This window comes from Emydura macquarii, unplaced genomic scaffold (genome assembly GCF_026122565.2).
Source record: "Emydura macquarii macquarii isolate MOO-44397 ecotype Brisbane River unplaced genomic scaffold, CSIRO-AGI_Emac_v2 contig_1551, whole genome shotgun sequence".
In the NCBI taxonomy this organism is placed as follows: Eukaryota; Metazoa; Chordata; order Testudines; family Chelidae; genus Emydura; species Emydura macquarii.
Genome location: NW_027131688.1, coordinates 22,310,940 through 22,334,414, shown reverse-complemented (window position 1 = coordinate 22,334,414; position 23,475 = coordinate 22,310,940). Strand labels below are relative to the sequence as shown.

The following is a 23,475-nucleotide window of genomic DNA, read 5'->3' as shown; positions in this document are numbered from 1 at the left end:
AAGGATTGTTAAATCTCAACAGTAGAAACAAAGCATAACAAGGGAGGAGGGTTTTTAACACAATAAAAGATCTGCACACACTTCTCTCTTACCTATTGGCTTAGATAGGCCCAGTTTATCTGAGACACCCAAACCTCTGGAGACAAGGGTTCAATCTGCTCCTAAACAGTCTCTGCCTTCTTTTTCCCTGTTCTTCAGGGGCTGTGGTTTATGCACCCCAAAGTTATTTGTTCCAGCTTTTCCCACTTGGCTCCCTACCAATTGCAGTTACAAACCCTACTGTTGAACTCAGCATGGTTGGAAGTAAAACTTGACATCTGAATTGTCCTTTAAGTACCAGTAAACATTCTCCCTGAAGCTATTGTCTCCTTTCCTGCATCTGTGCAAGTAACTCCTGCTTGAATTAATTTCTTGTGATCTTATAGCAAACAACACGATAACAATCAAACAGTTAATTATTACTGGAAGCTTCCACATCCTTCACATAAATGTTGACAAATTAGCAAAAAAGGGCTGAGGGAAAGAAGCATTAAATCAACAAGTGAGGAAACAGTAGGCAGAGGAAACCTAAAAGACACTAATTAAGGCATAACAGACAATTTATTTAAAAGACGATGCAAGCAAAAAGATTTATGTGGGGTAGCTCAAATGACAGGCACCCCTGAGCTACAAATGGAAAAGTATAGGGAGGGACAATCATAGAAAAATACACCATCAGTTGAAGGTGACCCTTCAAAGGGAGAGGATGTTTGTCTTCCCCCGCTCCTCCCTCGTTCTTTCTGATGTATAATGAAAGGTTTTTAACCTTAGAAAACTCACATATCAAATTTTGCCTTCCCTGTTTTTGTTGGAGACCTCCTTGGAGGCCTAGGAACCTAGAGTTGGAGCTTTAAAGAAAGCATCTAGCCAACTGTGTGGGGGCAGTTTGGATTAAATAGGCAGTAACAAACACCATAGTTTAAAGTAGTCTGTCTAAATCTCCTTTCTACTCTAGTTGCCCAGATTTAATTTTCTTGTCCCTTGTAATGTCACTATCCCACTAGTTCTCCAGTCATCCACAGCATTCACCGGCAAAAACAGGCCAAATAAAACATGCTAGTTCTAGTGGAAAAAATAAATAGATGTGAGGGGGGGGAGAGTGGTTTCCTAATCAACCTCTCCTCCCATCCCCAAAATTAATGAAAATCTGCCTTTGAGCACAATAAATAAACAAGGAAGGGTACTAGACCTATGTCTTTTCTTTTGTATTGTTCTTTATAATTTGCAGGAGAAAGACCAAGTAATCCAGACCAGTGGTTCTCAACCTTTCCAGACTACTGTACCCCTGTCAGGAATCTGATTTGTCTTGTGTACCCCAAGTTTCACCTCGCTTAAAAACTACTTGCTTACAAAATCAAACATAAAAATACAAAAGTGTCACAGCACGCTATTACTGAGGAATCGCTTACTTTCTCATTTTTACCATAAAGTTATAAAATATGTTGATTGGAATATAAATATTGTACTTACATTTCAGTGTGATACTTCAGCCAGTGTTTTACTTGTGAGGTGTGTCTGAAGCCTGAGCAGGGCTGAAGCATGTAACTCAGCTTCGTGGGGCCCCCTGTGGCATGTTGCCCTGTTTGCCATCCCCTAATGCTGACTCTGCACTTGCAACCCCCTAAATCCGTCCTGTGACCCCGCCTGGGGCTGTAACCCCCAGGTTGAGAAACACTGATCTAGATGAGTTGATGTACCCCCAAAAGACCTCTGAGTACCCCCCCGGGGAACATGTATCCCGGGCTGAGAACCACTGACCCAGAAAACAAGGCCAAAATTTTCAAAAGCAACCAGGGATTGCGGGTGCCACAATTTCGCACCCCAAATCAGCGGCCACGCTGGGAAACGTGGAGCTAACCAGCCAGGGGTGCTGGTGCTGGGGTTCTGCAACTGTCCGTCCGGGGTGAAAGGAGGAGCCGGTCAGTGAAGATGATGGACTGAACGGGGGCTCGCTTTGACTGCTCCTGGAGAACAAAGGCACCCATGTCAGCTAAACCAGTACCGACCCTTGGGAATCCAGGGACGGGTCAGGTGGCCGGCGTGGGGGGCACGGAGCTCGCTCCGTCGGAGCAACAACTGTGCGGGGGTCTGGCAGCGCTGCCCGCTGATCAAGCCAGGGAGGCGCGGGGCCAGCCAGGCCCCTGGCACTAGCAACGCCGGAGCTGTGCAGGCAAGCGATCGGGGGAGGGGGTAGGACACGACCCCCCTCCCCCGGCTCTGCTCCGACCTCTGCCTCCCCCATGGCCTTGCTCCCATAGCCTGGGCAGCCCCCGCCCCAGCCCCCAGCTCCGCGTTGCAGCGCGGGCCCCCTGCGGGAGAGCCACCCCAGAAACAAAGTTAATCCCAGGGGAGCGGCCTGGGGGTGCAGACGAGATCCCCCCCCCGGGGGAGGGCAGGGGAGGCTGGAGTGAAGGGGGGAGGCCCCTTTTCTCTCTCCCTCCCCCTCTCCCTTTCTGTCGAAGTTTAATTCTAAGCCTGATCCTGACTGTGCGAGCGGCTCCCCTCAGAGCCTCTGCCAAGGCTGGGAGGCGGCTTTCCCTCCCTCGCTCTCTGCAGCAGAGACGGAGCCTCCGCGCCCGCTGCTGCAGAGGGGCGGTGTAGAGGTGCCAACGCGCCCCGGGCCGGAGGAGCGAGCAGCCGCCGCGAACGTGGGGCGGGTGGTCGATGCCAGAGCCCCTCTGGCGGGTGGCTGGGCAGCCCGGCGCCCCGCCACCGGCTGCAGCGGGCAGCGCGCCCCTGAGAGGCTGGGTGATGGATTTCCAAGCCGCCGCTTTCATCTGCTGCTGCTGCTGCTGCCTCGCCCTCATTCCGCCGGTGACCCCAGGTAAGAGCGCGCCGGGGCCACGTTCCCGCCACTTCGGCGGCTCGCTGAAAGTTGTGCGGGCTTCTGCGGGGAGCTTCGTTTCCCTGCCCTGCCGGGCGGTGGCTGCGCTCGGATCCTTGCTGTGCGGTTGGGGAGAGTTTGTTCCGCTTTCCTGCTGGTCAGCTGGAGGATGAGAGGGACTGTGGTCTGCGTGCGGCTGTCTGTCGGGCTGTGTATAATATGCGCGCACACACCCTAAAGAGAAAGACTGTGGAAATTGTTACTAGATCAGACACAGGCACACGCACCGGCCATATTATTAAATAGACTTAGCGCGTCCTCTGCGCTCAGGATCCCCCGGGAAGCGGCAGCGTACCCATTCCACTGCAATTTGCAGAAGCCCCCGTGTAGGGTGTGACTGGGAAGAACTTGCAACCTAAGAACCGCTTGTAAAAACTTTCCAAAGCTCCTCTCACGCTGCTTTTAAAAACGCCACTGTTAAAGACCCTGTTATTTGTTTTCCTAGCTCAAATTCCTTCCAACTTTTCATTTTCTTTTACTGATTTTGGGAAGATGCTTTTCTTGTCGCTGAGTGTGAGCAGGGATTTATCTCGCAACTTAAATATCCTTTCAAAAGATAATTGCCTTGGAGATTAATATTCTTTAACAGATTAAAATATTTGCATTCAATTGCCTGCAAATCAAATGTGACTTTTTCTGTTTAACTTTTGTTATTCTAATATAATTTAATCAAAATTAGTGTTTCTTCGTAACACTATCAAATTTTTGGAATGCAAATTATTTCTGACTAAAGGTACTTTTGCCCTCTGGGTAGCTCTAAAATACCGAACTTCCCCATTGTTGTTCCTTACCCTTAGATGTAACTATATACCTCCAATCTGATTTCTATTCCTTACATCTGACCAAGTGGATTACAGCCAACGAAAGCTTCTGCCTGCATGTGAATGTGTTAGTCTTTAAAGTGCTACAGGACTCTCGTTGTTTTTATTGTTAGAGTAGCATGTGATGTGAGACATTATTTAGACCCTTTATGTAATTTTCAGTTTTATGTAAATAGATGTTTTTAATATTGCAAAAGTTTTGCTTAAGCTAAAATGGTTTAAATTGTATAATTCTGAGGAATGTCCATTCCAATTGTGTATTGGGGATATTGCTATGAATTGCTATGTGGTAAGGATTTAAAATTATATTTTGTTTTTAGAATATGTGAACAAATCAAAACTGTATACATTATGGCTGCTTTTAAGGCATCAGTAATCTGTATAGAATGTGATGATATGGTTCTTTTTAGTACTGACACTTTACAAATCTTTCTTCCAGGTGTTGTTTGTAAACCCGGCTGCCATCCAGTGAATGGATTTTGTGAAATTCCTAGTGAATGCAGGTAAGGAGATCGACCAGCTGAGGTTATTAGTGAAGGAACTGACTGTTTCAATAATGCATGATTCTTAAAAACATACGTTAGGATGATTTGAAAATGTGATGCTGTAAGGAAACAGCTCTCCATTAGCAGCCTGTAACTAGAATTGTATAAACATATTAAAGAAACCTGCATGCCTCCTAGAATTAGAGTATTTCTTTTAAAATATCCTAGGAGCACCTATAAAAAGATATTTAAGTGGGCTGTTATTTTAGGTTTAAAATGTTTGTTTTTCTTCCACCTGAAGTGAATCGTTTTTCTTTTAATTCTTTACATAACTTTTCCCTAAGCATTGACGTGGTTTTTTTGTTTTGGTTTGTTTTATTTTTTGTTTTGTTTTTAAATGTGTTACATGTAGCAGTGTTAACATTGAAGTTTTTTGTGCTTTTAAAAAGAAAAACAGCCTGGTACATTTTTTTTAAAAGTCTGTATCTTGTCTCGTATCTATTTCAGGTGTCAACCTGGTTGGCAAGGAGCTCTTTGTAATCAGTGTGTTCCTTTTCCTGGTTGTTTGCATGGCAGTTGTGCCAAACCATGGCAGTGTATCTGCGAAGAAGGATGGGTTGGCAGCCTTTGCGACATAGGTTTGCAAATACTTTCTTTTTAGTAGAGCAACATAATTACACAGAGATTAAGTGAAGTGATTACAGCTCCATCTGGTGTTGAAATATGCAAACGCTTTTCCCTAGCTGTCTTCTTTCTAAAATAAATGTTTGACTCAAAACATGATGAGACATGAATTTGGAGTGACAGGAAAAGAGGAAAAAACCCTATGCATTCATCTTTTAAGTGAAAATATACAATCTCTTGTATGATATAATCATGGGTATTGCTAGAATTATGCATAAAATCCTATTTCCCTTTTAACTGATTGTCACATGTAGATGGTAAATAATAAATTTTACATTGATGCTGTAAAGGTGAGAAGTCCCCCTGCTTGTGTTAAATCAGTTGAAATAATTCATTATCCAACATTGTGGGCATACTATAATATCATTTGAAATAAATACATGTGCTTGGTGCTTGACCAGATATTTTCTAGCAAAGGATTTGAATGGAATTATTGGAAAGTGTAGCACTCAATTCTTCCCTCATTCAAACCACTGTCAATCAAAAGAAATTCCAGTGATTCAATGGAGTTACATTGGTGTTAAACCAGTGTACGAGGAGAATTGAGCTCATATTTTTTTTACCAGTCTTCTGGGTTTCATCATTTTCTAGTTTATCAAAAGTTATTGTTTGTTGCCATGTTCTGCAACTTGATGTTCAAGAAATCATTTGTATTCATTAAGCAATTCTCATTGAGTAACATTTCCAAAGTCACCTAAATGACATCAGAGCCTATATCCCATAGCCTTTCAATTAAATTTGGGCTCTTATGAGCCAGATTTTCACAGTTATTTGGACATCTCTGCCAGGAAATTGGTGTCAAAGTCCAAAGTGCCCAAAGTGGTGCTGAATTGCTATAACTCATTAACACATACCACTAATCCAGATTTGATCAAGTTAGGAAGAATGAGGAAATTCCATAGGACCAACAGAAGGCCCCTGCCCAATTTGGGATGATTCGCATGTATGTATAACTGACCTTAACATGGAAATACTAAATACAATCCTGTACCTCAATATAAAATACTAGACTCCTATCTATCGAGGAATCCACCTTTAACACTTTATCTTTGCATGTGAGAAGGGTAGACAACCACTGTTCAATTTGCTTGAGAAAAATGTACTTAAACTGACATTTTTAGGTACTGCAAGCAATCTATAGTTGTAAGTGTACATCAGGATAAGCCATGGTTAAAACATATATTTCTTATGTTACTCTAGAGCAGGGGTAATCAATTATTTTTTGTCAAGGTCCACATTTCTTGGTCAACATATAGTCAAGGTCCAGACTCCAGTGAAAAAACAAAACTAATAACAATAATGATAATAAGTAAATAAAAAGATTTTGTGGTTCATTCAAAAGCGTCTGGCAAGCCGGATTTGGCCTTTGGTCCGTCTATTGACTACCCCTGCATTAGAGACTCAAGAAGGTTCATGAGTAATGCTGCTTTGAGATGGGAAGTTGTTGCATCTCCTCAATGTCCTCCATTTCTGAAACTTTAAAAAATGTATATGCTTGCCAAGGCATTTCCGTGTGCAGCCATTGCTTTGACATTGTCAAGGGAGAGTGAATGCCAGCTAGAAAGGACTGCAAAACTGATGGGGGAAAAGCTGATGTGGTCTGTAGTTAGTTTGACAACTATAGAATTCACACCCTTTATACTTTAAAAATGTGCACATATCCCCAGCAGCTACTTTGCTACTTAAACAAGGAGGAAACTGGAAGTGATTTTGAACTGCATTGGTATATTTTGCTCAAATGTCATTGGTTTCATTGTGCATCACAGAAGTTTCCAGTTTGACTGGTTTTAGAACATGCATCTGTATAGTTTTTCTGTCTTCTCATTGCATAGCCATTGTATTTAATTATGTTGGGCCTGCTCCACAGTTCAGATCCAAATTGAACATCCCTAAAGTTTGGGGGCATTCAGATTTGAGGGTTGGTCCAGCCTGTTATAAGGAACTGGGCCAGCAGTGGTGGTAATGTTTATTATTGGTAATGGAGCTTCATAAATGGACACGTCACTTCAGAGATAAAGATATGGGGCTGGATTAAGAACAATAAATGATATAATCTCTCCAGGCCCACTTCTTTATAATGGTGTGAACCAGACACTTACCCTGAGTGTGGGTATTCAGATTATGTCTACATGGGGATAAAAGCGCCGTGCAATGACCGTAGCTGGCCCAGGTCAGCTGACTCACACTCACAGGGGTTAGGCTGCAGGACTAAAAATTGCAGCGTAGATGTTCAGGCTCGGGCTGGAGCCCAGGCTCTGAGACCTTTCAACCACGCAGAATCCCAGAGCTTGGGCTCCAGCCCAGGCCTGAATGTCTGCACAGCAAGTTTTCAGCCCCAGAGCCCAAGCTCCACGAGCCTCAGTCATCTGACCTGGGCAAGCTGCAGGTTTTTTATTCCCATGTAAACATACCCGCAGTCATTTACTCACATGCTTGAAGTTGAGCACATGTTTGAGTACTTTCCTGGATCAAGGCCAGAGGGCACAGCACTTTACAGGATCCAACCTCATATCCATATTTAGAACCAGTACACATGTGTCAGGGTTGGACACCTCTCATACACTCCCTCATGGCCTAGGGTCAGACTACAGGCAGCCTACCTTCGTTTCCCCATTTGGACTGTTCAAATAAAACTTCCCTTAAAGCTTTTTCTTGGTCAAAATATAAAATAAACTGTAAACAAAACTCAAAGTCCCAGAACAAAGTCCATTCCTATGTCCACACAACACAAGGTTTCTCTTCTTTCTCCCAGGCCTTCCTATTGGCCCTCCTGCCTGGAGCAATTCCCCTGGTCTCAGGGTCTTTCCTCCAGGAGCCTTTCCTCACTTTCTCCAGACTCTACTACAGCTTCCTGAGCTTCTCCCTTGTGCTCCTTTTATACTGGAATCATCTGATTCCTCTCAGGTGGGGCTCATGCCGTAATCAGCATTGGCTTAGCCCCAGGCTCTTCAGCCCATGGGGCAAGCCATCCTATTACAGAGGGTATCTCTTTGTTTAGCTGCCTTTGTGACATGCCACAGTGGGTATATGTACCGCACAGAGTGGCTTGCAAAATAGTGCGACTGGTTTGTTTCTATGGAAACCAGGGCAAAAGCCCACAAAATTAGTACTACTGTAGTAATTCTGGAGTTCAGAATATGTGCCGGGTGTCTTAATGACAGCTTGTTTGGAACATAAGAGTCCCCACAGCAGATCAAATCAATGATCCATCTGGTGGTCTCTGATACTGGCCAATGCCAGATGTTAAGAGGAAGGTGCAAGAAACCTTACAGTGGACAATTATGGAATAAACTGCTATGGGGGAAGTTTTTTCCTAACACAACAAGTGATTGCTTTATACTCTGAAGTATGAGGGTTTAACTCCTTGTATGTATTATTTTAATTCTCTGAAAAGTAACTGTGGATATGCTTATCCATGGGAATGTCTAATCCTTTTTTGAATTCTCTTAAGCTCTGGACCTCAGTTATCTCTTGTGGTAAGACATTCCAGAGCTTGTCGGTCTTTTGAAAGAAGATGAGGGAAATTAGAGAAAAATGGCCTTTTTTAAAAATTGGAGAATTTATTCCTATAGGTACAAAGATTATATGTCATTTCCCTAGCTCAGAAGCTGTTATACATCTTATTTTCTTTAATGTTATTAAATGTGTGTCTGTTTCAGGGTATCTCCTTTCTCATGTATCAGGGTTGTTGGTTAGCTGCTTGTAAGGCTTGCCAAAATGGGCACACAACACCGCTGCAAAAAGCAGTCAAAGCTATTTTGGTCCTTGTGGAAACCAGTATTTACATGCAAAAGTGCGCATAAAGTGGTTGTGTGGCAATTGGAACAGCCTAAGGTAGTGGAAAATAGGCCCGTATATAGGGGAAATAGCATTTTACTATAATTGTAGCTGAATAAAGTTTATAGTTAGGTTAATATTTTACGTTGACGCAAGATATTCCTCTAGGTTCATGTTGTCCTGTGGGTTTAGGTGGGAAGTAGAAATTTAATACTCATGACATCCCTATTTATCACTCTAGAAAAAAGAATACGCATAGACCTGTCACTCAAAATGTATGCGTGAGCTTGCAAGAGCTCACAGAAAGTTTCAGGACCCCACAGCAGCTGCCATGTTACCTTGGTTCAAGCATGCATTTTTAAGTTTATTGGCTATTAAATCTTCAATAGTTGCTCTGGAGGAGACTCAGTCCAAGAGGGTAATTATGGAAGATTATGTATGTGACTTACAAGGCAAAAATATAACAAGGCCTACTCTTCTGGCACCATCATGGAAGGGGTAAATGCCCACTGGCAAAGACTACACCACAGAGAGAGGAATAAGTTGAGGTTCAAAGGTGTTTAATAGAGCTGAGCTGGAAGTGGGTTTCCCATCCCAAAAAAACTTTCCTGTTCTGCATCGGGATGAAACTGAGACCTTTCAAAGTTTTTCATGGAAACAAGAGGCCCCCCGCAGTACCCATCTACCTGAGATTTGAGAGACCCAAGTTCAAGTCCTTGCATCACCTCATGTCTTAGGTGAGTGCCCTAACCACCAACCTAGAGAGTCAGTCTCTCTCTCTCTCTCTGGCCCAATGAATATTTAATTAGGCATAGAGAGTCATAAAGGTCCAACAGGAGAGATTGAGACAGGCACCATGACCCTAGGGATGTGGGAAACCCAGGCTCAGGTCCCTGCTTCACATCAGGCAGAACAAGGATTACAGCCTGGGGTTTCCACATCGCAGATGAGTGCCAGAACCACTGACATGTTACTTATTGTGGGGTCTGGATGTCTCTCTCTCTCTCTCTGGTTTTGACCAGAATTTCCATCCAGGACCCAAGAAGCCTTTCCAAATGAATGCTTCATTGAAAACAGCCCTTTCCCATGAAAAATTTCAGTTTCAACCAAATTGACATTTACTGACACCCATTCTGCCCAAAATATCTAAATTCCTAAACAGCTCCTGTGTTTTGTTACTTTAAAATATCAGTTGTCTCTTTTACAATGTAAAGTGCTTATGTGTAGGACTGCAAACCTCAAGCAATCTGGAGAAATTTGTAAATACACCATTTTTAGATTGCCCCTTGCTTTATCTGAATTACGTACATGGAATAGCTGGGAATATGAGATGGTGTTTATAGTAACCAGTAGTTCTCCCCTCCCCCAGCTTTTTATTGTTAATATTACTTATTCATAGAATGGAACAATCCAAATATATTTCACAAAGTGAGAGCTAATGGGTGGGGAGCAAACTTACAGCGCCTATGAAGTAACTGAATAACCTGCCCTCCATTAGAGGGAAGAATGAATCAATGCAGGATGACGGACCTTTAAAATCCACTCATTCCTTTTGCATTGTTTACTATTTAATGGTTTTATATGATAAAGTAGGTCCTGTTTTTCCATGTGCTAAATATTTAACATTATGACTAATGGTGTTTTGATGTAACAAAACCATCTATTTTTGTTAACACAGATATTCACCCATGTTCTTCAAAACCCTGCACCAATAACTCAACATGCATAGAGACTGGAGATGGAGGATATATTTGTCTGTGTGCCAAGGGATTTACAGGAAAAAACTGCCATCTAAAAAAAGGACCCTGCATTATTAATGGGTAAATATTGATTTCTGATATAAATATACAGTCCTGCAAAATTTTTCTCTGGGTTTCTTTCTTAAATCATAAAATGTTTGCTCTGTAGCATATAACTTTTCAGATTGGATGATACGTTAGTTTCTAGCTTATTCATTTCTGGCCTCAAATCTACTAATTGTGATCTATTCCTTTTATATAAGTATGGTCAGATTTTTAGCATGAGTTGTGTGTATAATTTGAACCTCAAATATTCCAAATCGCACATATTATAGTAATATAATGTTTGGTTTTTTACAATTTCAATACATAAACATCAAAAGGATGCCTGTCCTGCGTTCTAGGTGCTCTTAACAAAAAATTAAAACTACAATTCAATTAAGACCAAAAGAGCAGTAGCCAATCAGCAGCCTCCCTCAGCACAAAAGAACCATATCCGCAGCACCACGGTATTTGAACTCCTACAAAACTCTACATTCAGTGAAGTGGTTAAATAGGAGGATACATTCTCATTACATCAGCAGAGGAAGAGTTGGGCTTGAGTGGGGAGCACTGCTTTCTCAGGCCAGGTAGAGGAGAGGGAGTTTGTCTCTTCTAGCTACTCACATTCCTCGTAATTCCTGCCTCTATGCTCAGTTAAATCCACCAAACCCTTAAGCTTCCCAAAATGCCTGTCCAGAGAGATGAGCTTCACAGAATGTTCTAAAGATATGTCGATATTGCAGCTTGAGGAGACAGACACATGCTAGCTCTGCTTGAACTAACATGCTAAAAACAGTAGAGTAGCTGTGGATAGCACAGGCAGCAGCTTGGCTAGCTGCCTGAGTACAAACCCACCTAGCCTCCCTGGGTACATACTTGGCTGGCTAGCCTGAGAGACATGGCTTATGCTATCCCTGGCTACATGGCTATTTTTAGCACGTTTGCTCCAGCAGACCTAGCAGATGTCTATCTAGTTGAGCTGGGAAGCATGCTCCCAGCTGCCATGTAGCAAGACACTCAAAGTCAACAAACTGGGTATTTGGATGAGACTGGAGGAAGGAGAGGGTTGTATTTGACAGTGAAGGGCTCTTGGCAGAACAGCCTTCCAGCAGCTCCTTCTCATCTGTACCAAGTGATCTCCAGCTCAAGCACCCCCATTAACCTCTGTTATGGCAGTGCCCAGGGTACTTGGGGCCCAAGTGGCCATTTATTTATTCACCTTTGTAAAGTTGCCTTTCTGATGTTTATTGGGCCTGATCCAAAGCCCAACAAAATCCATAGAAAGAATTCCTCTGACTTAAATGGACTCCCTTTATGAGGTTTGTATCTAACTGGCTGTTTGGAAGATTTTCTCATGCAGTTACAGTAAACATGTGTAAAAATAGCCAGTCATGTATCTGATTAGTCATTTATATGCTCAATTGCCATAACTGAATATTGCAGTCACAAAATCTGCATGTACAAATTAGGCAGACAAATGCACATGCATATGTCTGACAGCATGACCCAAAAAGTAGATAAGCAGACAACTGGCATGTGTTTACATGCAAGATACTAATTATTCCTTAGACCTGTATTGTAAGGTAAATCTTCTCTAAAGTACAAATTAAAGGAAATTAGTTATCAATAAACAAAGTCAATTAAGGGTGTTATGTCTGAAATATGGATACTTGTTTTAATTAAGCATGTAATAAAAGATTTAGACAGATAAACATTAAGAGGCTGAAATAGCAACAAGAGGTTTGAAGAGACATAATTTAGTGAAATTCAAGCATCTATTCATTGATGAAGGCTGGCAATATTCTGATGAAATATACTCTACACGCAGTACTGTATTAATGGCTGAACTCAAATTACTCTGTGGAAAACAGATTTTAAGGAATGAACGTATTCCTTGTGAGTCTTGTCTTATTGTGTCTTTTTGGGTGCACATTTCATCTATGACTCAGCTGTCACTACGTTTTAATGGGATAGCTGTGGACAGAAGTGTTTGAAAAATGGTGAAAAATTTTGTGAATAATTTTTTATGAAATTTGAAAAAATCCAGCCAGCTCTAGTTGAGGATCTGTCCTTATGAGGAATCTATTCTGTTCCATCGAGGGTCTGCTCACCTCCCCATAGTACCTGAGGTTGCTGGACTCTTCAAGGCACTTCCTCACCACCCACTTTCCAGAGGACCCCAGGACAATTAATCCTGCCATTCTTTGTTTTAACCAGACACTATAATGTGACTTGTAATCATGGCCAAAATCTTCTGGCCCCCATTATTACCCCTCAAACCTCACCAATCTCCCTCTACTAACCGTACTTCACTTCTTGTCAAATCCTGAAACAATATAAGAAACCACTCTTCTTTCCACACCCCATCACTGCAAACTCCCAGTTCCACACTTGCAGGAACTTTCCTCCCAACCCACAGCTACAGCAGGAGATGGTCAGGGAGCCACTAACCATTTATTTCATCTGGTGGAAACACAGAACAAGCAGCCTACTCCTCTACCATAGTGTGCAGGTACTTCTGGGGAGCCCCTCAACATTTCACTCTTCCATGAAAACAAGAAAATGCCTGTAGGGGAGCTGTAAGATGACTACTTCTCAAATGAAATGACAGAAGGTATGCCTACATTGCAGTGTAAGCACAGGGTTAATGGGACTTGAGTCTGAAGACCCAGGGTTTGTAAGCCCAGGGCTTCTGCATCCACATTGTCTATTGAACCTAGGTTTAAAACTTCTGGACTCGGGCCCCAAACCTGGGGCTCCAGCATCCACACTGCAGTACAAAGCCCTCAGTCAAACCACAATATCCCAGGCTTCCTAGCATCCTTCCCAGCTGTGGCCATTCTTGCTTGTTTCATGGTGCAATGTGAGGAAGCTGACGCAGCCCTCCAAGTTTCCAACAGATCCTGCTAAGCCATCTTTTGGGTCTGTATGCTCCTGGCAACCAGAGCCAGCAATGTGGAGTCAGCATTTGAAGAACCTCTCTTGCTTGTGCTTTCACTTCTGTCTCAGCAAACGGGCAGTGCATTCATGAGATGCTGGTGGACAGCTTAGTAGTAGTTTCTGACCTACTGAAGGTGCCTGATAGTGGAGGAGGAGGATATAACATGAAAAAATTTAACTGGCTGATGATGCTTGCAACTTTCAGTGTAGCCACTGATACCCTATGTAGACCAGTGCTTCTGGAGTAGGGCCCCAAGTACAGACTGGTGGGATCACATCATCAGAGACCTGAGATGACCAGCAGTGGTCCAGAACTTTTGCATGAAGAAAGCTACATTTCTGGAGTTTTGTGAGCAGCTTGCCCCATCCCTCCAGCATCATGACACACTTGTGGATAACAAAGTCGGCCCAGAAGCAGGTTACTGTAACCATCTGGAAGTTGATTACCCCAAACTGTCCGTCACTGACCAATTTCATGTTGGAAAATCATTTGTGGGGTAAAGTGGTTGCAGACGTTTTGGATGCAGTCAGGTGTGTGATTTACCCAAAGGTGGAAGGCATAAACAATATCCCTGAAATAATTGCTGGTTTTGAGAGAATGGAGCTTCCAAACTGCACTGGGGCCATTGATGGGACATATGTGCCCAAGGTTTGGTCTCCTCTAGGAGCACAGGAGTACATAAACAGCAAAGAGTACTGCTCCATTACTATGCAGACTCAGGTGGACCACTGAGGATGATTTATGGATGCCAGCATGGGCTGCATTGGAAAAGTTCATGATGCCAGGGTTTTACAGTGATTAGGAGTCTGTCTACATTCAAATATAGGCTGGGACAATACTTCCAGCTAATGATTGCCATAAATCGAGTTACTGTCCCTACTGTTACCCTGGGGGAGCCTGTGTATCTCCTTTTGCCTTGGCTTATGAAACCATATCCTAGTCTCACAGGGCCTGGCAAAAGAAGGTTCCATTACACACTCACCAGGTGCAGAATGGTGGTTGGAAGTTCTTTGAACTCCCATTAGTGCTGTTTACAGACACATTTGGATGCTTGTGTCATCAGTACTATCTGTATTATTGTGGTTTGCTGTGCTCTTCATAATATGGGAGAAGTCAAAGCTGAGCCATTTGCCCCTGAATGGACCTAATGGCAGTAATGGATTGCTGTACCGGTACACTCAAACAGAAAGTGCACCAATCACAGCTGGCAACACAAAGCAAGGATGCTCTATGCTCCCACATTATGGACTTGCATGGCCCAATGGAAGAGGGAGACTAGTATGTTTATGAATGGGCTTGTATAATCTTTACAGTAAATGAGGTACTGTCACATTCCACATGAAATATGTGTTTGTGGTAGAGGTGGATTGCCATGCACAGTAGCTATGAATGACGTGACTGCTTATGAACGGTCAAGAACTGTGGATTTACTGTATGGCTTGATGTAGACAAATGTATTGAGAAATAGTGTTTGAATACAACTTCCCAGCTGTTCCTTAGCATGTGTTTACTTTTATTATTTGAAATACACCTTATATGATGTGATGCAGTGATGGCAATAACATTTCTTTTTAAAATAAAAACCTTTATTTTTGAATATATATTAGAAAAGCATATTAAACCATTGCCAGGCAGACCAGCTGCCATTAGCATCCCAAAACACCAGTAATAAACCAACAACAAAATCTTTAATAAAAACAAAGGGCTTAAACAATGCAACCAGTTCCAAAATATAAAGCCCTTATTGTTGCATGTCTCCTGCCCCACCCCCATTCTCCTTTTCCTTCCTTCCATGCTTAGCATGCACTTAGTAGCCCTGCAGGAAGGTGGAACTGTTCAAGCAGGAAGGGATCTGCACAGAAGTTGAGGCCTGCAGGGGGTCAGCGTGGGGATGGAGGTATTCAGTAAGGAGGTAGCCTGTACGGGTATGGAGGACTGCATGGGCCATCCAACCATGGAATTGTGCAAAGTGTTCTGAGACTGCAGCATGTGGAACCATGGAGGGGGCTCAAGACAAGGTGTGAGTCCAGCAGGAACTTGATGTCTGGTGGCCATAAGCATTAGCAGTCTCTAAAAAGGATTTTTTGCAGGTGTGACAGAATGCTGGGAGCTACTCTGATCACTCAGGCGCCAATCAGTTTCCCTGGAGAAAGCTGATAGGGGATATGCAGGTAATTAACTGATCAGGCTGGGAGGGCTGATGAACCAATTAGCCATCAGTTGAGAGGTACAAAAGATGACACAGGAAGAAAGTGAGGGGGAGGACCTGGGCTAGCTGAGCCCTGTATGTGCTGAGAGTTCAAGGAAGGGAGACCTCTCTTTCTCCCTGGCCTTGTGGGAAAGGGCTGAAGGGCAAGAATCACTGTAAATACTTTGCTGCACAAGAGTGTATTGGTGCTGGCGGCAGGGATCTAGATAAATTTACATGAAGTTGCGCTTACAGGACAGAGTTTGAGAGGTTTCTGGGGCATCAGAGGATGGGGATGGTTACAGCTGGGTTCTATCTTCCTCCCTCAGTGAACGTGTTGGCTCCAGAAACTGCACTTGTAAGCCTCTCCTCATACAGTGAAACGTGATTCTCTCAGGCTGCAGCTTGTCTGTGCCTTTCCACTTGCTGTGAGTCTTTTTCCCTCTGGTATTGCATCTGCTTGTTGGCTCTGTCCAGAATTTCCACCATAAGTTTATCATGGAAATGCTTCTGCTCAGACCAGTTCATGCCAGTTCTGCATCCCAGGGTCCTGCTGGAGTGGGCTCATGCTGCTGAGGTAGAAGGACCAGCAGAGGTCAAAGGACAAGCAGCACTAGAAGGGCTTAAAAGCTGACATCAAACAGTGTTTTAGTGTTTCAGTGCTTCACAACAGGTTCAGTGCATCCTCAGGCCAAAGCGCCTTGTGGAATCTCAAGGTCAAAAATGGTACTTTGTAAAACTGAGCTTCAGTATATTCTGAGAGGGATGCCTCAGCTCCCAGAAGACGTTGGACAAAACTCAGTCAATCACAGTGAAAAGTCTGCACAGACAACGATATATTGCAATTTTCATTTTTTTTTTAATTTCAGAGCTCCTTGGCTTGGCAGGGAAGGGAGCCGTAGCTTACTTCATAAGAATTTTTTATAATTTCAGGCATTCTACATTCTTGAGAATGTTACAGTCCTAGAGGTTCCGATGGCAAAGGGAGATTTTATTCCAGGCTGCCGATGGCAAGCAGCCATGTATGTTACAGAGGTTTTCAAACTTCTGGTGAGAGCAGCACATCTACAAGTGGCGTGGACTGGTGACCTACAGAGGAGGGCCTGGGAAACATGCCCTTCCCAGAAATTTGGCTACCTTTCTGGAGTTCCTCTTATGGGAAATGTTTGTGGCTATCAGTGCCTGGGATTGGGTCAAAATTCACAGGGAAACCAACAGAATGTGGTGTTAGCATCCACATGGATATATGCCTCCATGTGGCACCTGATGTAGGCTGCTCTGAATGCATCTACACAGGGACTACATGCAAATACACATGATAATGTGGACTCTCAAGCAGCTACACAACCAACCACCCTTTCTACCCCAACACATTTCTGGACTGTATGAAACCCCCAGCCCTACTGCAGACATTGATTTAGTCACCCATGGGCCACATTTAAATTTGCACCCCACCCCGCTGTATTTATAGGCAGCTCATTATGTTATGGCATGCCTGGTTTGTAAGGCATGGCATACTAAAAGGGAAGGCAATATAAGGGTCTTACTTTAAACACCCCGGCACATCTATGTAAGAATGTGTGAGTGTCTCATAAAAATTTAATTTCAAATGCTTGTCTCACTGCCGTTTGTGCTTCCTGGTCTCCATTTTGAATTCCATGTGGTGATGGTAGCGGTGACGGGTTGAGCCACAGTGCTGTCATGTAGTTGCCGTTAACAGATACGTGCTGCGGTACATGGCTTGCAATAAATTTTGCATTGGGCAATATGCCCAAAATCCCTCCTATTCCTAGGTTAACAACAAAAAACTTACAGAAACTTACCAGACTCAGGGGCTACTTCTGCCTCTTGTGTTTCTGATGCCGGTTCCGCAGCAGGCAATTCCTCCGGGAGGGCATCAAAAAGCTCCTCTGAGTAGGGACCCAGAATGTGCTGTAGCTTCTCCAATGGCAAAGCCTCCTCAGGGATTGATTTGAGTATAACAGTCACTTCACCAGCCTCATCTGGTGCTTGCTGGCTTCCCACTGGTTCTATTCAGGTGTGAGAAGGTCACTGTCCCAGCTGACCAGGCTGGCGTGAACCACTGGTGGCTCAGTGCTTGGCACAGTACCCAGTCAAACACCTTGTAAAAGGGGCAGGATGACGGTGAGTTCACAGAGGTGTGGTTCTTATCCCTGGCTTTCAGTAGTCAGGTCTGAGCCACTTAAACTGCTCCCTGCACTGGTCCTTGGTCCAGTGAATCCCCAACGCTGTCAGCTTCTTTGCTATTAGCAGGAATGTGTGGCTGAATCTGGAACTCTTGTTGAAGTTGCACTGTTTGCTCACCTCGCATCAGAGATGAACCAAAATCTGGCTGTGCTCCTCTGACCAGAGTTGGGACTCGTGCTCAAATCCTCCTCTCCTGCAAGGTCATTGGGCCCAGGCCTGTGTTAGACAGAATTGTGTGTAAAGAGAAGGGAGATTTGGGCTTGAGTCTGAGATGAGGCTTATATTGAAGTATAGAGAATCTGTGAAGCTGGGCCATTCCGCCTCCAGAGATATAGGGGTACTTAGGAGACATCCTCTTCTTGCTCATTCCTCTTCATCTTATTCTTTGGATGCAGTCCAAACCCCAATCATCAATAGATTTCCTAGGGCAACCCAAAATCCCTGTGTGGGAATAGATAACGGCCAGGTCATTTAGCCAGTTGCAAATATTAACTGTGAGTGCGCATGTAACTGGAATGTGAGAGCAATGATGTTCAGTGCTCTAGTATTTGGGTCTCCCACTATAAGTGCAATATTGATTGGGTCCTGTCAAGGTTAATGTCCCTTTAATGTATGAAAACTACATGTGTTTTCTAATCTTGGATATTAAAAGTTTTGCTGCTGTATGTTAAATTTTCATGAAAGCGAGATGGAAATTCATTCACAACCTCTTGCACAAGATTTCTGTACTGCCACAGTGCAAGTAATGGACCAAATTATGCTGTAAATAACAACCCCCTTGATTTTACAAAATATGACCCACTGTCATGTATGGCCCCATCTCTTGGCAGCTCTCTCTGGGATATTAACTTAGTCAAAATTGGGAAAGAAATGTTGCTGTAATAAATGTAGTGGATTCTGTTCAAGTTGTAAGTCAGTGACACATCAAATAGTAACCTCAAATTGATTTATTAATTCAGATTTCTCTAACTAAGAATAGAACAATATCTAACAGAAAGGTGGTACTCACCACCAGTCGGGGGGCTCAATCTGCATCTCACCCTGTCCCAGACTGATTTACAATTCCATAGGTTTTTATAGACTCATTATCAGATGAGTTGTGCTCTAAATTTCCATCATAATAACTTTAACTCACTTAACAATAAAACTTAGCATGAATTAAAACAACTATTAACCAATCATTTCACTATGTCTCTTGAGGTTTGGAACATTTTAATAAATTGGCTGACCATATGTTCATGTCATACTGTGCTTATACACAAGGTGAATAATGTTCTCCTTAAATGCTTCCATCCTACGCGCCCTTTCTTGTGGTTTCGGTTACAACTTCATAACTTCTTGTTCACGTAGCATAGCCAACTATAAAGCACAAAACAACCTTAAGCAATTATAAAAATAGGTCATACTCTTAAGCTTATTTCCACTTTATAAGCAATTTAACTTGTAACTGCTAGTAATGTTTATTGTTTCTCTGACATAACTTTTGCATGGCCTCATGGTACTCTTGCCTGCATACAAACAATCTCTTACCATAGCCAGGAGGGATTCTTGGAGCTTTTAGGCCTCTGTGTTAACAGTTCTAAGTTAATTTATTTAACTTAAAATGATTTGTGATAATGTATTGATATTTAAATTCTGATGGACTATTCAGGGTTACGTTAGGATCAGCAAATAAAAAAATGCTTGTGGAAGAAAACTTCTTGAAACAAGTCATCGTGAATGTTTTCAGTGTTGACTATATTGATTCAATCTGAGTAGCTGATAGCTCTCTTTGCTTTTGCACTACTTCCCGCTTATTTTCCCTAATCTGGCTGCCACCCTTGCTCTGCTGAGTACAATCTGCACTTAGTACAATCCTTCTTTAATAGTTTTTGAGTGAATTTAGTACCAGTGAAAGATGCTGAACTGATATTCCTGGAGGATGGAGTCCTCTTCCCTTCCACAGAAAGGGTTTAGCAAAACAACCAGTATCCCTGGCTCTGATGTGAATGAACCACCTCTAGAACTGAGAGCACTTTCCATGTCCTTGCCTCTTCTGTGGAGACTATCAAGGAGGATGCTAGATGAGCTGGCTTTGGCACTGTGAACACCTATCTAGCAGGAATTGGAATAAGGGAACTAGCTCATTTCACACAGGCAACCAAACAGCCATGAGATGGTACCAACTTTTGGACACTACTGACCTGGGTCAGTACAAATTTGGGACCTAGATGTGAAAACTTTTGTATCCCTGTTACCAGTCTTCTGAGCTATCGCCGCCCCAGACCCCTTGAAATACAATTTTGATTGATTGATTTGATTGATTGATTTCTTTTGGCAAAATCATTCTCCCTTAATTTATTTATTCAAATAACAATGTTTCTATTGTTTTCAGAGCTTTGAAGTTTCACGGTGCCCAGAATTCTTCCAGACTCTTGAATGTACAGTGTATGACAATGCTATAGACATACAATACAAATAAATGTCTCCACATCAGGCTGCTATGCTTGATGATATTTTATAGTGAATATATAATGCCTAGATTGTGTTTTGACTAATTTAGTGAGGAAAAACAAAACCATGTTGGCAATATCTTTGCTCACTATGGTCTGAATACCTACTCAACCATTCCGCAAATCACTAGAATCAGACAGAAACATTGGCAGCTTAATTTCAAAAACAGTTTTACATCTCTTCAGATAGGATTTGCACAATAGGATGTGCAGAAGAGATTGTAATCCATGTTGGAATATTAGAGAGACAGCATACGGTGATAAACATGTTGGACAAAATTCACCCTTTATGCAATTTCATTGACATTCCACCAGGAATTGGTGTGGCTCATTATCTTGTAAAGAAAATAACCCCTTTTTAATTATCTGAAATGTTGCATATGTGCTTATTTCACTTAAATTTTCTTTAAACACCTATCTATTTTTTCTTGTGTTCCAGCTCTCCCTGTCAGAATGGGGGAACCTGTGTTGATGATAATGGATTTGCACCTCATGCCTCCTGTTTGTGCCTTCCTAGTTTTGCCGGCGATTTTTGTGAAATAGATATAGACGACTGTGAGCCCAACCCCTGTGAAAATGGAGGAACATGCACAGATATTGGTGGAGGCTTCAACTGTCGTTGCCCTATTGGCTATCTGGGCAAATCCTGCAGCCACCGTGCCATATTCTGTGCTAGCAGCCCATGTGAGAATGGAGGAACGTGTCATGAGCATCCCGAAGGAGGATTTGAATGTGTTTGTGAGCCAGAATTTGTTGGTGTAACCTGCACATATCCCAACAGAAACACAAGTCTCCATGATATGAATACAGAGGCCAAACACGGGCAGAGTTATAACCTACCCCCACATGCACATCCAAAATCAGTGCATCACCAAGAACATAAAGTCTTGAAGATAACAATGAAAGAAACTATCCAAAACACAGACCCCTTGCTTAATAAAAGTCAGGTGATCTGTTTCATTGTTCTGGGCTTACTTACTTGTCTTGTTGTGTTGGGTACAACTGCGATTGTGTTTTGCTCCAAATGTGAAATGTGGCTTGCTAATGCCAAATATAGTCATCTTCTACGCAAGAAAAAAAATTGTTTTCTGAAATCTAAGAATGGGGACAACCTTTCCGTGAACATCATTTTCCCAGAGAAGATCAAACTCACTAACTACACTAAAAATTACACTGCAATCTAGACTTTCTGAAAGCCTTGCCGCAACTTGCAGAGTTTTGTAGCAGTAGGTAAAGTTTATTGAACTTGTTACCAGTGCTGGGCTTTGATGTTTGTGGACATGTTTGCTGTAATTTGTGTTGGGAAGTACAGAAGGAATATGTTGTAGCTGTGTTGCCAAGTGAATTTCTCATTTCCAAAATAAAATGTTAACATAATCAGATTACAGAGCAAGGAATGTTCATTTGAAGTTTTTTTAAACACAGCTATATTTTGTAAAATAAATGAAATTTGCCAGAAGAGTGGTTTTCAGCTTTCTTGGATTCTGTAAGCTTGTTTGGCAAATACGGTCCTCATAAATTACTTGTGAATGCTTATTTTTTAATAAACAGAAATTAAGGGCTATACAGGCTTATTTATTAGTATTGTGAATTTTAGCATGCTATGGCAAATGTGTCACAGGCATTAAAATGTTGTGCTTCTTCCCACTGTGATAGTCTTTCAAAATTGATCACAAACTGGCCTATTGTTTTGAAACCTACTTCTATAATACAAATGGTTCCTGTGTATTAAATAAATAGAGATGGGGGGAAAAAATCCCTTAACTGTTATGTAAAGATGAGAATTTTGCTTTTGTGCTTAAGGCCAACATTTGACCATTCATAGACAACCTTTACACAGTGTTTGTCCTCCACTGTAGTGCCCACCCCTTATAACAGGGACAAACTTTGACTGGTGCCAGACCTGTCAACAGCAAACTGCCTCATCTGTCCACACTCCAGAGTTCTCTGGAGGCAAAGCAATGTAGCCATTGGGACAAACTGGTCTCGGGAGCTTTTTAAGCTGTAGCTAAAACACTCTGCAGAGACTACTGCTATACTGCTACCCACTGGTTTAATGGCTGGGAGACATGAATGGATCTATAAGGTTCTGGCAAGCTTTAGAATGAAAGAGATAGAGTACCCAGGGATAGGGCCCTCTTCCCCACAGCTGCGCCGTTGGGCATTGGCCAGCCAGATAGATGTGAGTTGATTTGGCTCTTGCTTCCCACAATTATTGATTTGAATTGCCTGGGGCTTCTCAAGCCTCTGGCCTCATTTTAGTGGAACCCACCCTTCCTCCCCCGAGTTATATATGATAAGAACTGTGTTTTAGGTTGTTGTGGGTCTGACTGATTACCTGTTTCTTGGGTCAGGAAAGTGTCTTTCCTATCAGGCCAAATTAGCTGGTGCCTGATAGGTTTTCTTTCCCTTTACCCATTGCATCATGGAGACACAATTATGTTAAATAGGAATAGGATTTAGAAATTTAATATTAGGAACTGCATGAATGTTTACTTGGTCTAACTTGCAGCCATTGTCCACAGTGGATCAAAAGGCCAACACCCAGAAATAAGACACTCAGGATTTTGCTGTTGGGAAAAGGGAAGAGCTGAAGTCTTTGCAGAGCAAGGTCCCTCATTGGTATCTTTTGTCTCCTTCATGGGGGGGAGGGTGAGAGGATTCAGCAGAGCAAGCTTAAGTTTAAGTTAAACTTCATCCCCATGTCTGTCCTCATTCACTTGCATGTCCTCATCAAGAAGCCTCTGCTACACTAGTTTCAGGTTGAAGGTCTCCCTAGCTTAATGCCTGTAGTTATCTCCCTTCTTCTGGGTACACAGTCTATTCCTGTAACTCTCAACTGGATTCTGCCTCCATAAATTCATCCTGTGACACAGAGGTATGGCTTTAAAGAGGTATGGCTTTAAAGAGAGATGGGCCTAAGCAGAGGTGTTTGGATTTGGAACCAAATCTCCACCTAGCTGAGAGGGTTTGGATCCAGTATTCTAGTTCAGATCCATCTTACAGAGATGGGTATAAACTGAGAATTTCTAATCGGAATCTAGATTCAAGCCATGTTTGAGGGACTTCAGCTTTGGTATGCCAGTTCCAATTCTAGCATTAAACACAACAGACCGCTCTAATGAGCAAGTGGCAAAGAAGAGATGCATGTCTGTTCTTGCTATTCTTAGCAATA

At 42.7% G+C, this 23,475-nt stretch overlaps 1 protein-coding gene across 1 annotated transcript; it reads left to right on the top strand.

Moving 5' to 3' along the window:
• The first annotated feature begins 2,068 nt into the window (after positions 1-2,068).
• DLK1 (delta like non-canonical Notch ligand 1) lies at positions 2,069-21,864 on the top strand. Its single transcript, XM_067555167.1, has 5 exons — positions 2,069-2,863; positions 4,184-4,247; positions 4,737-4,867; positions 10,369-10,510; positions 20,740-21,864. Exons 1-5 carry the CDS (start codon positions 2,704-2,706, stop codon positions 21,482-21,484), a joined length of 1,242 nt encoding a protein of 413 aa, XP_067411268.1. The 5' UTR covers positions 2,069-2,703; the 3' UTR covers positions 21,485-21,864.
• The last annotated feature ends 1,611 nt before the right edge of the window (positions 21,865-23,475 follow it).

Bases quoted from the DNA above. Each gene is read 5' to 3' on its own strand.
- DLK1 (XM_067555167.1), top strand. From the start codon at position 2,704: ATGCCAGAGCCCCTCTGGCGGGTGGCTGGGCAGCCCGGCGCCCCGCCA. The intron at 4,248-4,736 runs GTAAGGAGATCG...TATCTATTTCAG, and splicing joins GAAATTCCTAGTGAATGCAG to GTGTCAACCTGGTTGGCAAG. The intron at 10,511-20,739 runs GTAAATATTGAT...CTTGTGTTCCAG, and splicing joins GGACCCTGCATTATTAATGG to CTCTCCCTGTCAGAATGGGG.